The sequence below is a fragment of the Salvelinus namaycush genome, unplaced genomic scaffold (assembly GCF_016432855.1).
Source record: "Salvelinus namaycush isolate Seneca unplaced genomic scaffold, SaNama_1.0 Scaffold28, whole genome shotgun sequence".
NCBI classification, from domain to species: domain Eukaryota; kingdom Metazoa; phylum Chordata; class Actinopteri; order Salmoniformes; family Salmonidae; genus Salvelinus; species Salvelinus namaycush.
The window spans coordinates 506,120-521,958 of NW_024059674.1; the positions used below are offsets into that span (position 1 = coordinate 506,120).

General features: G+C 41.5%; 1 protein-coding gene across 1 annotated transcript in view; it reads right to left on the reverse strand.

The window, feature by feature from the left end:
* LOC120039567 (zinc finger protein 850-like) overlaps positions 1 to 15,839 on the reverse strand; it is a 54,688-nt gene that overhangs the window by 18,809 nt on the left and 20,040 nt on the right. The window contains exons 7-8 of the mRNA XM_038984985.1: positions 13,602 to 14,599; positions 13,088 to 13,301 (exon numbers count right to left, since the gene is read on the reverse strand). Coding sequence (XP_038840913.1) covers positions 13,088 to 13,301; positions 13,602 to 14,599 — 1,212 coding nt within the window. The remainder of the gene's footprint in view (positions 1 to 13,087; positions 13,302 to 13,601; positions 14,600 to 15,839) is intronic.

A 15,839-nucleotide genomic window follows, 5' to 3' on the forward strand; every position in this document is an offset into this window, starting at 1 on the left:
TGCCTTTTAAAACAAGCCAAATGAACAGTCTATAGTTGAATGTTTTTCTGTTGACAGGGTGCCATTTTAAAACCAGCCAAATGAACAGGCTATATGTGAATGGTTTTCGTTGACAGGGTGCCATTTTAAAACACAGCCAAATGAACAGGCTATAGTTGAATGGTTTTCTTGTTGACAATGGTGCCCATTTTAAAACCCAGCCAAATGAACAGGCTATAGTTGAATGGTTTTCTGTTGACAGGGTGCCATTTTAAAACCAGCCAAATGAACAGGCTATAGTTGAATGGTTTTCTGTTGACAGGGTGCCATTTTAAAACCCAGCCAATGAACAGGCTATAGTTGAATGGTTTTCTGTTGACAGGGTGCCATTTTAAAACCAGCCCAAATGAACAGGCTATAGTTGATGGTTTTCTGTTGACAGGTGCCATTTAAAAACCCGCCAAATGACAGGCTATAGTTGAATGGTTTTCTGTTGACAGGGTGCCATTTTAAAACCAGCCATGAACAGGCTATAGTTGAATGGTTTTCTGTTGACAGGGTGCCATTTTAAAACCAGCCAAATGAACAGGCTATAGTTGAATGGTTTTCTGTTGACAGGGTGCCATTTTAAACACAGCCAAATGAACAGGCTATAGTTGAATGGTTTTCTGTTGACAGGGTGCCATTTTAAAACACAGCCAAATGAACAGGCTATAGTTGAATGGTTTTTCTGTTGACAGAGGGTGCCATTTTAAAACACAGCCAAATGAACAGGCTATAGTTGAATGTTTTTCTGTTGACAGGGTGCCATTTTAAAACACAGCCAAATGAACAGGCTATAGTTGAATGGTTTTCTGTTGACAGGGTGCCATTTTAAAACACAGCCAAATGAACAGGCTGTAGTTGAATGGTTTTCTGTTGACAGGGTGCCATTTTAAACACAGCCAAATGAACAGGCTAGTTGAATGGTTTTCTGTGACAGGGTGCCATTTTAAAACACAGCCAATGAACAGGCTATAGTTGAATGGTTTCTGTTGACAGGGTGCCATTTTAAAACACAGCCAAATGACAGGCAGGTAGTTGAATGGTTTTCTGTTGACAGGGTGCCATTTTAAACACACCAAATGAACAGGCTATAGTTGATGGTTTTCTGTTGACAGGGTGCCATTTTAAAACACAGCCAAATGAACAGCTGTAGTTGAATGGTTTTCTTGTTGACAGGGTGCCATTTTAAAACACAGCCAAGAACAGGCTATAGTTAATGGTTTTCTGTTGACAGGGTGCCATTTTTAAAACACCAGCCAAATGAACAGGCTATAGTTGAATGGTTTTCTGTTGACAGGGTGCCATTTTAAAACACAGCCAAATGAACAGGCTATAGTTGAATGGTTTTCTGTTGACAGGGTGCCATTTTAAAACCCACCAAATGAACAGGCTATAGTTAATGTTTTCTGTTGACAGGGTGCCATTTTAAAACCAGCCAAATGAACAGGCTATAGTTGAATGGTTTTCTGTTGACAGGTGTGCCATTTTAAAACACAGCCAAATGAACCGGCTATAGTTGATGGTTTTCTGTTGACAGGGTGCCATTTTAAAACCAGCCAAATGAACAGGCTATAGTTGAATGGTTTTCTGTTGACAGGGTGCCATTAAAAAAAACAGCCAAATGAACAGGCTATAGTTGAATGTTTTCTGTTGACAGGGTCCATTTAAAAACAGCCAAATGAACAGGCTATAGTTGAATGTTTTCTGTTGACAGGGTGCCATTTTAAAACACAGCCAAATGAACGCTATAGTTGAATGGTTTTCTGTTGACAGGTGTCCATTTTAAAACACAGCCAAAAACAGGCTAGTTGAATGGTTTTCTGTTGAAAGGGTGCCATTTTAAAAACCAGCCAAATGACAGGCTTAGTTGAATGGTTTTCTGTTGACAGGGTGCCATTTTAAACACAGCCAAATGAACAGGCTATAGTTGAATGGTTTTCTGTTGCAGGGTGCCATTTTAAAACACAGCCAAATGAACAGGCTTAGTTGAATGGTTTTCTGTTGACAGGGTGCCATTTAAAACCAGCCAAATGAACAGGCTATAGTTGAATGGTTTTCTTTGACAGGGTGCCATTTTAAAACACAGCCAAATAACAGGCTTAGTTGAATGGTTTTCTGTTGACAGGGTGCCATTTTAAACACAGCCAAATGAACAGGCTTAGTTGAATGGTTTTCTTTTGACAGGGTGCCATTTTAAAACACAGCCAAATGAACAGGCTATAGTTGAATGGTTTTCTGTTGACAGGGTCCATTTTAAAACACAGCCAAATGAACAGCTATAGTTGAATGGTTTTCTGTTGACAGGGTGCCATTTTAAAACCCAGCCAAATGAACAGGCTATAGTTGAATGGTTTTCTGTTGACAGGGTGCCATTTTAAACACCAGCCAATGAACAGGCGTAGTTGAATGGTTTTCTGTTGACAGGGTGGCCATTTTAAAACCCGAGCCAAATGAACAGGCTATAGTTGAATGGTTTTCTGTTGACAGGGTGCCATTTTAAAACACAGCCAAATGAACAGGCTATAGTTGAATGGTTTTCTTTGACGAGGTGCCATTTTAAAACCCAGCCAATGTAACAGGCTATAGTTGAATGGTTTTTCTGTTGACAGGTGCCTATTTTAAACACACGCAAATGAACAGGCTTAGTTGAATGGTTTTCTGTTGACAGGGTGCCATTTTAAAACACAGCCAAATGAACAGGCTATAGTTGAATGGTTTTCTGTTGACAGGGTGCCATTTTAAAACACAGCCAAATGAACAGGCTATAGTTGAATGGTTTTCTGTTGACAGGGTGCCATTTTAAAACCAGCCAAATGAACACTATAGTTGAATGGTTTTCTGTTGACAGGGTGCCATTTAAAAAAACACAGCCAAATGAACAGGCTATAGTTGAATGGTTTTCTGTTGACAGGGTGCCATTTTAAAACACAGCCAAATGAACAGGCTATAGTTGAATGGTTTTCTGTTGACAGGGTGCCATTTTAAAACACAGCCAAATGAACAGGCTATAGTTGAATGGTTTTTCTGTTGACAGGTGCCATTTTAAACACAGCCAAATGAACGGCTTAGTTGAATGTTTTTCTGTGGACAGGGTGCCTTTTAAAACACAGCCAAATGAACAGGCTATAGTTGAATGGTTTTCTGTTGACAGGGTGCCATTTTAAAACACAGCCAAATGAACAGGCTGTAGTTGAATGTTTTTCTGTTGACAGGGTGCCATTTTAAAACACAGCCAAATGAACAGGCTATAGTTGAATGGTTTTCTGTTGACAGGGTGCCATTTTAAAACACAGCCAAATGAACAGGCTATAGTTGAATGGTTTTCTGTTGACAGGGTCCATTTTAAAACACACGCCAAATGAACAGGCTTAGTTGAATGGTTTTCTGTTGACAGGGTGCCATTTTAAAACCGCCAAATGAACAGGCTATAGTTGAATGGTTTTCTGTTGACAGGGTGCCATTTTAAAACCAGCCAAATGAACAGGCTATAGTTGAATGGTTTTCTGTTGACAGGGTGCCATTTTAAACACCAGCCAAATGAACAGGTCTATAGTTGAATGGTTTTCTGTTGACAGGGTGTGCCATTTTAAAACCAGCCAATGAACAGGCTATAGTTGAATGGTTTTCTGTTACAGGGTGCCATTTTAAAACACAGCCAAATGAACAGGCTATAGTTGAATGGTTTTCTGTTGACAGGGTGCCATTTTAAAACACCAGCCAAATGAACAGCGCTATAGTTGATGGTTTTCTGTTGACAGGGTGCCATTTTAAAACACAGCCAAATGAACAGGCTATAGTTGAATGGTTTTCTGTTGACAGGGTGCCATTTAAAAAAAAACAGCCAAATGAACAGGCTATAGTTGAATGGTTTTCTGTTGACAGGGTGCCATTTTAAAACACAGCCAAATGAACAGGCTATAGTTGAATGTTTTCTGTTGACAGGGTGCCATTTTAAAAAACACCAAATGAACAGGCTATAGTTGAATGGTTTTCTGTTGACAGGTGCCATTTTAAAACACAGCCAAATGAACAGGCTTAGTTGAATGGTTTTCTGTTGACGGGTGCCATTTTAAAACACAGCCAAATGAACAGCTATAGTTGAATGGTTTTCTGTTGACAGGGTGCCATTTTAAAACACAGCCAAATGAACAGGCTAGTTGAATATGTTTTCTGTTGACAGGGTGCCATTTTAAAACACAGCCAAATGAACAGGCTATAGTTGAATGGTTTTCTGTTGACAGGGTGCCATTTTAAAACACACGCCAAATAACAGGCTATATTTGAATGGTTTTCTGTTGACAGGGTGCCATTTTAAAACACAGCCAAATGAACAGGCTATAGTTGAATGGTTTTCTGTTGACAGGTGCCATTTTAAAACACAGCCAAATGAACAGGCTATAGTTGAATGGTTTTCTGTTGACAGGGTGCCATTTTAAACACCGCCAAATGAACAGGCTAGTTGAATGGTTTTCTGTTGACAGGGTGCCATTTTAAAACCAGCCAAATGAACAGGCTATAGTTGAATGGTTTTCTGTTGACAGGGTGCCATTTTAAAACACAGCCAAATGAACAGGCTTAGTTGAATGTTTTCTGTTGACAGGGTGCCATTTTAAAACACGCAAATGAACAGGCTATAGTTGAATGGTTTTCTGTTGACAGGGTGCCATTTAAAAAAAAACAGCCAAATGAACAGGCTATAGTTGAATGGTTTCTGTTGACAGGGTGCCATTTTAAAACACAGCCAAATGAACAGGCTATAGTTGAATGGTTTTCTGTTGACAGGGTGCCATTTTAAACACAGCCAAATGAACAGGCTGTAGTTGAATGTTTTTTTCTGTTGACAGGGTGCCATTTTAAAACACAGCCAAATGAACAGGCTATAGTTGAATGGTTTTCTGTTGACAGGGTGCCATTTTAAAACCAGCCAAATGAACAGGCTGATAGTTGAATGGTTTTCTGTTGACAGGTGTGCCATTTTAAAACCACAGCAAATGAACAGGCTATAGTTGAATGGTTTTTCTGTTGACAGGGTGCCATTTTAAACACAGCAAATGAACAGGCTATAGTTGAATGGTTTTCTGTTGACAGGGTGCCATTTTAAAACACAGCCAAATGAACAGGCTATAGTTGAATGGTTTTCTGTTGACAGGGTGCCATTTTAAACACAGCCAAATGAACAGGCTATAGTTGAATGGTTTTCTGTTGACAGGGTGCCATTTTAAACACAGCCAAATGAACAGGCTATAGTTGAATGTTTTTCTGTTACAGGGTGCCATTTTAAAACCAGCCAAATGAACAGCTATAGTTGAATGGTTTTCTGTTGACAGGGTGCCATTTTAAAACACAGCCAAATGACAGGCTTAGTTGAATGGTTTTCTGTTGACAGGGTGCCATTTTAAAACAGCAGCCAAATGAACAGGCTATAGTTGAATGGTTTTTCTGTTGACAGGGTGCCATTTTAAAACACAGCCAAATGAACAGGCTATAGTTGAATGGTTTTCTGTTGACAGGGTGCCATTTTAAAAACAAGCCAAATGAACAGGTATAGTTGAATGGTTTTCTGTTGACAGGGTGCCATTTTAAACACAGCCAAATGAACAGGCTATAGTGAATGTTTTCTGTTGACAGGGTGCCATTAAAAAAAGCCAAATGAACAGGCTATAGTTGAATGGTTTTCTGTTGACAGGGTGCCATTTAAAAAAACACAGCCAAATGAACAGGCTATAGTTGAATGGTTTTCTGTTGACAGGGTGCCATTTTAAAACACAGCCAAATGAACAGGCTATAGTTGAATGGTTTTCTGTTGACGGGTGCCATTTTAAAACACAGCCAAATGAACAGGCTATAGTTGAATGGTTTTCTGTTGACAGGGTGCCATTTTAAAACACAGCCAAATGAACAGGCTATAGTTGAATGGTTTTCTGTTGACAGGGTGCCATTTAAAAAAAAACAGCCAAATGAACAGGCTATAGTTGAATGGTTTTCTGTTGACAGGGTGCCATTTTAAAAACAGCCAAATGAACAGGCTATAGTTGAATGGTTTTCTGTTGACAGGGTGCCATTTTAAAACACAGCCAAATGAACAGGCTATAGTTGAATGTTTTTCGTGACAGGGTGCCATTTTAAAACACAGCCAAATGAACAGGCTATGTTGAATGGTTTTCTGTTGACAGGGTGCCATTTTAAAACAAGCCAAATGAACAGCTATAGTTGAATGGTTTTCTGTTGACAGGGTGCCATTTTAACACACCCAAATGAACAGGCTAGTTGAATGGTTTTCTGTTGACAGGGTGCCATTTTAAAACACAGCCAAATGAACAGGCTATAGTTGAATGGTTTTCTGTTGACAGGTCCATTTTAAAACACAGCCAAATGAACAGGCTTAGTTGAATGGTTTTCTGTTGACAGGGTGCCATTTTAAAACACAGCCAAATGAAAGCTATAGTTGAATGGTTTTCTGTTGACAGGTGCCTTTAAAACCCAGCCAAATGAACAGGCTATAGTTGAATGGTTTTCTGTTGACAGGTGCCATTTTAAAACACAGCCAAATGAACAGGCTATAGTTGAATGGTTTTCTGTTGACAGGGTGCCATTTTAAAAAACAGCCAAATAACAACAGGCTATAGTTGAATGTTTTTCTGTTGACAGGGTGCCATTTTAAAACACAGCCAAATGAACAGGCTATAGTTGAATGGTTTTCTGTTGACAGGGTGCCATTTTAAAACCAGCCAATGAACAGGCTATAGTTGAATGGTTTTCTGTTGACAGGGTGCCATTTTAAACACAGCCAATGAACAGGCTATAGTTGAATGGTTTTCTGTTGACAGGTGCCATTTTAAAAACAGCCAAATGACAGCTATAGTTGAATGGTTTTCTGTTGACAGGGTGCCATTTTAAAACCCAGCCAAATGAACAGGCTTAGTTGAATGGTTTTCTGTTGACAGGGTGCCATTTTAAACACAGCCAAATGAACAGGCTATAGTTGAATGGTTTTCTGTTGACAGGGTGCCATTTTAAAACACAGCCAAATGAACAGGCTATAGTTGAATGTTTTTCTGTTACAGGGTGCCATTTTAAAACACAGCCAAATGAACAGGCTTAGTTGAATGTTTTCTGTTGACAGGGGTCATTTAAAACACAGCCAAATGAACAGGCTTATTAATGGTTTTCTGTTGACAGGGTGCCATTTTAAAACACAGCCAAATGAACGGTTTTCTGTTGACAGGGTGCCATTTTAAAACACAGCCAAATGAACAGGCTATAGTTGAATGGTTTTCTGTTGACAGGGTGCCATTTTAAAACACAGCCAAATGAACAGGCTATAGTTGAATGGTTTTCTGTTGACAGGTGCCATTTTAAAACACAGCCAAATGAACAGGCTATAGTTGAATGGTTTTCTGTTGACAGGGTGCCATTTTAAAACACAGCCAAATGAACAGGCTGATAGTTGAATGTTTTTCTGTTGACGGGTGCCATTTTAAAACACAGCCAATGAACAGGCTATAGTGAATGGTTTTCTGTTGACAGGGTGCCATTTTAAAACACAGACCAATGAACAGGCTATGTTGAATGGTTTTCTGTTGACAGGGTGCCATTTTAAACACAGCCAAATGAACAGGCTAGTAGTTGAATGGTTTTCTGTTGACAGGGTGCCTTTTTAAAACCAGCCAAATGAACAGGCTATAGTTGAATGGTTTTCTGTTGACAGGGTGCCATTTTAAAACACAGCCAAATGAACAGGCTATAGTTAATGGTTTTCTGTTGACAGGTTGCCATTTAAAAACCAGCCAAATGAACAGGCTATATGAATGTTTTCATGTTGACGGGTGCCATTTAAAACACAGCCAAATGAACAGGCTTAGTTGAATGTTTTTGTTGACAGGGTGCCATTTTAAAACACAGCCAAATGAACAGGCTATAGTTGAATGGTTTCTGTTGACAGGTGCCATTTTAAAACACAGCCAAATGAACAGGCTGTAGTTGAATGGTTTTCTGTTGACAGGGTGCATTTTAAAACACAGCCAAATGAACAGGCTATAGTTGAATGGTTTCTGTGACAGGGTGCCATTTTAAAACACAGCCAAATGAACAGGCTATAGTTGAATGGTTTTCTGTTGACAGGGTGCCATTTTAAAACACAGCCAAATGAACAGGCTATAGTTGAATGGTTTTCTGTTGACAGGGTGCCATTTTAACCCAGCCAAATGAACAGCTATAGTTGAATGGTTTTTCTGTTGACAGGGTGCCATTTTAAAACACAGCCAAATGAACGGTTTTCTGTTGACAGGGTGCCATTTTAAAACACAGCCAAATGAACAGGCTATAGTTATGGTTTTCTGTTGACAGGGTGCCATTTTAAAACACAGCCAAATGAACAGGCTGTAGTTGAATGTTTTTTTCTGTTGACAGGGTGCCATTTTAAAACACAGCCAAATGAACAGGCTATAGTTGAATGGTTTTCTGTTGACAGGTGCCATTTTAAAACACAGCCAAATGAAGGCTTAGTTGAATGGTTTTCTGTTGACAGGTGCCATTTTAAAACACAGCCAAATGAACAGGCTATAGTTAATGTTTTCTGTTGACAGGTGCCATTTTAAAACACAGCCAAATGAACAGGCTATAGTTGAATGGTTTTCTGTTGACAGGGTGCCATTTTAAAACACAGCCAAATGAACGGTTTTCTGTTGACAGGGTGCCATTTTAAAACCCAGCCAAATGAACAGGCTATAGTTGAATGGTTTTCTGTTGACAGGGTGCCATTTTAAAACACAGCCAAATGAACGGTTTTCTGTTGACAGGGTGCCATTTTAAAACACAGCCAAATGAACAGGCTATAGTTGAATGGTTTTCTGTTGACAGGGTGCCATTTTAAAACACAGCCAAATGAACAGGCTATAGTTGAATGGTTTTCTGTTGACAGGGTGCCATTTAAAAAAACAGCCAATGAACAGGCTATAGTTGAATGGTTTTCTGTTGACAGTGGCCATTTTAAAACACAGCCAAATGAACAGGCTATAGTTGAATGGTTTCCTGTTGACAGGGTGCCATTTTAAAACACAGCCAAATGAACAGGCTATAGTTGAATGGTTTTCTGTTGACAGGGTGCCATTTTAAACACAGCCAAATGAACAGGCTATAGTTGAATGGTTTTCTGTTGACAGGGTGCCATTTTAAAACACAGCCAAATGAACAGGCTATAGTTGAATGGTTTTCGTTGACAGGGTGCCATTTAAAAACAAGCCAAATGAACAGGCTATAGTGAATGGTTTTCTGTTACAGGTTCCATTTTAAACACAGCCAAATGAACAGGCTAAGTTGAATGGTTTTCTGTTGACAGGGTGCCTTTTAAAACACAGCCAAATAACAGCTATAGTTGAATGGTTTTCTGTTGACAGGGTGCCATTTTAAAACACAGCCAAATGAAAGGCTTAGTTGAATGGTTTTCTGTTGACAGGGTGCCATTTTAAAACACAGCCAAGAACAGGCATAGTTGAATGGTTTTCTGTTGACAGGTGCCATTTTAAAAACACAGCCAAATGAACAGGCGTATTGAATGGTTTTCTGTTGACAGGGTGCCATTTTAAAACACAGCCAAATGAACAGGCTATAGTTGAATGGTTTTCTGTTGACAGGGTGCCATTTTAAAACAGCAGCCAAATGAACAGGCTTAGTTGAATGGTTTTCTGTTGACAGGGTGCCATTTTAAAACCCGCCAATGAACAGGCTATAGTTGAATGTTTTCTGTTGACAGGTGCCATTTTTAAAACCCAGCCAAATGAACAGGCTATAGTTGAATGGTTTTCTGTTGACAGGGTGCCATTTTAAAACCCAGCCAAATGAACAGGCTATAGTTGAATGGTTTTCTGTTGACAGGGTGCCATTTTAAAACACAGCCAAATAAACAGGCTATAGTTGAATGTTTTTCTGTTGACAGGGTGCCATTTTAAAAACCAGCCAAATGAACAGGCTATAGTTGAATGTTTTTTCTGTTGACAGGTGCCATTTTAAACACAGCCAAATGAACAGGCTATAGTTGAATGGTTTTCTGTTGACAGGTGCCATTTTAAAACCAGCCAAATGAACAGGCTATAGTTGAATGGTTTTCTGTTGACAGGGTGCCATTTTAAAACACAGCCAAATGAAACAGGCTATAGTTGAATGGTTTTTCTGTTGACAGGGTGCCATTTAAAACCCAGCCAAATGAACAGGCTATAGTTGAATGGTTTTCTGTTGACAGGGTGCCATTTTAAAACACAGCCAAATGAACAGGCTATAGTTGAATGTTTTTCTGTTGACAGGGTGCCATTTTAAAACACAGCCAAATGAACAGGCTATAGTTGAATGTTTTTCTGTTGACAGGGTGCCATTTTAAAACACAGCCAAATGAACAGGCTTAGTTGAATGGTTTTTCTGTTGACAGGGTGCATTTAAAACACAGCCAAATGAACAGGCTTAGTTGAATGTTTTTCTGTTGACAGGGTGCCATTTTAAAACACAGCCAAATGAACAGGCTTAGTTGAATGGTTTTCTGTTGACAGGTGCCATTTTAAAACACAGCCAAATGAACAGGCTATAGTTGATGGTTTTCTTTTGACAGGGTGCCATTTTAAAACCAGCCAATGAACAGGCTGAGTTGAATGTTTTTTTCTGTTGACAGGGTGCCATTTTAAAACAGCCAAATGAACAGCTATAGTTGAATGGTTTTCTGTTGACAGGTTGCCATTTTAAAAACACAGCCAAATGAACAGGCTATAGTTGAATGGTTTTCTGTTGACAGGGTGCCATTTAAAACACAGCCAAATGAACAGGCTATAGTTGAATGGTTTTCTGTTGCAGGGTGCCATTTTAAAACACAGCCAAAATGAACAGGCTATAGTTGAATGGTTTTCTGTTGCAGGGTGCCATTTTAAAACACAGCCAAATGAACAGGCTTAGTTGAATGGTTTTCTGTTGACAGGTGCCATTTTAAAAACAGCCAAATGAACAGGCTATAGTTGAATGGTTTTCTGTTGACAGGGTGCCATTTTAAAACACACCAAATGAACAGGCTATAGTTGAATGGTTTTCTGTTGACAGGTGCCATTTTAAACACAGCCAAATGAACAGGCTATAGTTGAATGGTTTTCTGTTGACAGGGTGCCATTTTAAAACACGCCAAATGAACAGGCTGTAGTTGATGGTTTTCTGTTGACAGGTGCCATTTTAAAACACAGCAAATGACAGCTATAGTTGAATGTTTTTCTGTTGACAGGGTGCCATTTAAAACACAGCCAAATGCACGGCTTAGTTGAATGGTTTTCTGTTGACGAGGTGTCATTTTAAAACACAGCCAAATGAACAGGCTATAGTTGAATGGTTTTCTGTTGACAGGGGTGCCATTTTAAAACACAGCCAAATGAACAGGCTATAGTTGAATGGTTTTCTGTTGACAGGGTGCCATTTTAAAACCCAGCCAAATGAACAGGCTATAGTTGAATGGTTTTCTGTTGACAGGGTGCCATTTTAAAACCCAGCCAAATGAACAGGCTATAGTTGAATGGTTTTTCTGTTGACAGGTGCCATTTTAAAACACAGCCAAATGAACAGGCTTAGTTGAATGTTTTCTGTTGACAGGGTGCCATTTTAAAACACAGCCAATGAACCGGCTATAGTTGAATGGTTTTCTGTTGACAGGGTGCCATTTTAAAACACAGCCAAATGAACGGTTTAGTTGAATGTTTTTTCTGTTGACAGGGTGCCATTTTAAAACACAGCCAAATGAACAGGCTATAGTTGAATGGTTTTCTGTTGACAGGGTGCCATTTTAAAACCAGCCAAATGAACAGGCTTAGTTGAATGGTTTCTGTTGACAGGGTGCCATTTTAAACACAGCCAATATAACAGGCTATAGTTAATGGTTTTCTGTTGACAGGGTGCCATTTTAAAACACACCCATAACAGGCATAGTTGAATGGTTTTCTGTTGACAGGGTCCCATTTTAAACCCAGCCAAATGAACAGGCTATAGTTGAATGGTTTTCTGTTGACAGGGTGCCATTTTAAAACCACAGCAAATGAACAGGCTATAGTTGAATGGTTTTCTGTTGACAGGGTGCCATTTTAAAACCCAGCCAAATGAACAGCTATAGTTGAATGGTTTTCTGTTGACAGGGTGCCATTTTAAAACACAGCCAAATGAACAGGCTATAGTTGAATGGTTTTCTGTTGACAGGGTGCCATTTTAAACCCAGCCAAATGAACAGGCTATAGTTGAATGGTTTCTGTTGACAGGGTGCCATTTTAAAACACAGCCAAATGAACAGCTATAGTTGAATGGTTTTCTGTTGAAGGGTGCCATTTTAAAACACAGCCAAATGAAAAGGCTATAGTTGAATGGTTTTCTGTTGACAGGGTGCCATTTTAAAACACAGCCAAATGAACAGGCTATAGTTGAATGGTTTTCTGTTGACAGGGTGCCATTTAAAAAAAAACAGCCAAATGAACAGGCTATAGTTGAATGGTTTTCTGTTGACAGGGTGCCATTTTAAAACACAGCCAAATGAACAGGCTATAGTTGAATGGTTTTCTGTTGACAGGGTGCCATTTTAAAACACAGCCAAATGAACAGGCTATAGTTGAATGGTTTTCTGTTGACAGGGTGCCATTTTAAAACACGCCAAATGAACAGGCTTAGTTGAATGGTTTTTCTGTTGACAGGGTGCCATTTTAAACACAGCCAAATGAACAGGCTATAGTTGAATGGTTTTCGTTGACAGGGTGCCATTTTAAAACACAGCCAAATGAACAGGCGTAGTTGAATGGTTTTCTGTTGACAGGGTGCCATTTTAAAACACAGCCAAATGAACAGGCTATAGTTGAATGGTTTTCTGTTGACAGGGTGCCATTTTAAACACACACCAAATGAACAGGCTATAGTTGAATGGTTTTCTGTTGACAGGGTGCCATTTTAAAACACAGCCAAATGAACAGGCTGTAGTTGAATGGTTTTCTGTTGACAGGGTGCCATTTTAAAACACAGCCAAATGAACAGGCTATAGTTGAATGGTTTTCTGTTCTCCACTTACCAAGACGAAGAGCAGGTTTCCAACTGGCGTCGTCTTCTTCAGAATTACCCGAACCATCAACGTTCACCTCTTCTTCTTCTTCCTCCTCCTCCTCTTCCTCCTCTTCTTCAGCTCTGGCCTTCAACCGAGGTGTTTGACTGGAGGCCTTGCTGCCATGTCTTGGATCAGGACCCTGGGACTCTATAGCTTTGTGGCTGGATTCGTCACCGGGATCCTACAATGAAAACATAAGTCATTCTTGGTTAACAGTCAGTAGTAATATAATGTTTGCTGTAGGGTTTCTCAGGGTAGCGTCCAACCTCGGCCCCCCTTTCTGTTCCTTGTCAAACAGGAAGTGTATATGTAGCAGATTTTGAGTGGCGGTTGGCTAAATCTATGCCTAACTTTAACCTAACCCCCATCCATTCTAACCATAAACCCAAACCAATTCCAGAAACGTCTAGATTTTAGAGTGAACCCCCCCCCCCAAAACAAAACCTGAAAGCGATAGCTTACAGCAAACCAAAGCACATACCTTTCTGATAAGGGCTGTTGGAAGACCACTTCCTCCACTGCCGTAGCGAGGGCCTGTGGGGATGGGTGGCGTTGGTTCCACTATAGGCTTCCCAGGGTGCATCTGCTGCATGTGTGACCGGATGCCTGCTCTGTACCTGTAGCTCTTGCCACACTCATGGCACTGGTAGGGCTTCTCTCCAGAGTGGACTCTGAGATGCACCCGGAGGTCAAACTCTCTGGCGAAACTCTTCCCACACAGGAAGCAGAGATGGCTCCTCTCTCCGGTGTGGATCTTGAAGTGACAGGTCAGCTGGGATTGTTGTTTGAAACACTTGCCACACGCAGGGCATCGGTACGGCCTCTCTCCTCGGTGAGCGCTCTCGTGCTTCTTGAGCCCCTCCGCTGACAGGAAACTCTTATCACACTGGGCGCAGTGGTAAGAGATCTTCCCACTGTGGATCTTCCGGTGGATCTTGATGTAATTCTTGCTGGAGAACCTCTTCCCACAGTCTGGACAGGGGTAAGGCTTCTCTGGTTTCTCATGGGAGTGGGCGATCACCAGGTGATCATCCAGAAGACCTTTCTGAGAGAACTCTGCCCCGCAGAGAGGGCACTGCGGTCTAGACTGGTTCTCTACAGTGTGAGTTCTCATGTGTATCTGTAGAGTTGATGGAGTTTGGCAATCCTCTCCTATTGGCTTAGCTGTGTGGTTGTCATGGTATTGGTGCAGGACTCCTATTGGCTTAGCTGTGTGGTTGTCATGGTATTGGTGCAGGACTCCTATTGGCTTAGCTGTGTGGTTGTCATGGTATTGGTCCGGGACTCCTATTGGCTTAGCTGTGTGGTTGTCATGGTATTGGTCCGGGACTCCTATTGGCTTAGCTGTGTGGTTGTCATGGTATTGGTCCGGGATTCCTATTGGCTTAGCTGTGTGGTTGTCATGGTATTGGTCCGGGACACCTATTGTAGGAAGCCTCTCCACGATGTCCGGCCAGAAACTGGGATTCCTGACTTCTCCTGCATGGGGGAAGATAGTGTTAGTTCATGTTAAGTCTGCCACACTCATGGCACTGGTAGGGCTTCTCTCCAGAGTGGACTCTGAGATGCACCCGGAGGTCAAACTCTCTGCGGACCTGGCATCCTTTCACTCCCTCCTCTCTACATTTTCCTCTTCTGTCTCTGCTGCTAAAGCCACTTTCTACCACTCTAAATTCCAAGCATCTGCCTCTAACCCTAGGAAGCTCTTTGCCACCTTCTCCTCCCTCCTGAATCCCTCCCTCCCCCTCCCCCCCCTCTTCCCCTTCTGCAGTATGACTTCGTCAGACCATTTTGAAAAGAAGGTCGACGACATCGATCCTCGTTTCTAAGTCAAACGACCGCTGGTTTCTGCTCACAAAACTGCCCTACCCTGTGCTCTGACCTCTTTCTCCCTCTCTCGTCCAGATGAAATCTCGGTCTTGATGACGGGCCGGCCGCCCACAACTGCCCGCTTGAACCTATCCCCTCCTCTCTTTCTCCAGACCATTTCCGAGACCTTCTCCCTTACCTCACCTCGCTCATCAACTCATCCTTGACCGCTGGCTACGTCCCTTCCGTCTCAGAGAGCGAGAGTTGCACCCCTTCTGAAAAACCTACACTCGATCCCTCCGATGTCACAACTACAGACCAGTATCCCTTCTTTCTTTTCTCTCCAAACTCATTGAACGTGCCGTCCTTGGCCAGCTCTCCTGCTATCTCTCTCAGAATGACCTTATTGATCCAAATCAGTCAGGTTTCAAGACTAGTCATTCAACTGAGACTGCTTTACTCTGTATCACGAGAGGCGCTCCGCACTGCTAAAAGCTAACCTCTCTCTCCTCTGCTCTCATCCTTCTAGACCTATCGGCTGCCTTCGATACTGTGAACCATCAGATCCTCCTCTCCACCCTCACGGTTGGCATCTCGGCGCGGCCCACGTTGATTGCGTCTACCTGACAGGTCGATCCTACCAGGTGGGTGGCGAGAATCCTGTCCCTCACCACGCGCTCTCACCACTGGTGTCCCAGGAGCTCTGTTCTAGCCCTCTCCTATTCTCGCTATACACAAGTCACTGTGCTCTGTCATAACCTCAACATGGTCTCTCCTATCATGCTATGCAGACGACACCAATTATCTTCTCCTTTCCCCCTTCTGATGACCAGGTGGCGAATCGCATCTCTGCATGTCTGGCAGACATATCATGGGATGACGGATCACCACCTCAGCTGAACTCGGCAAG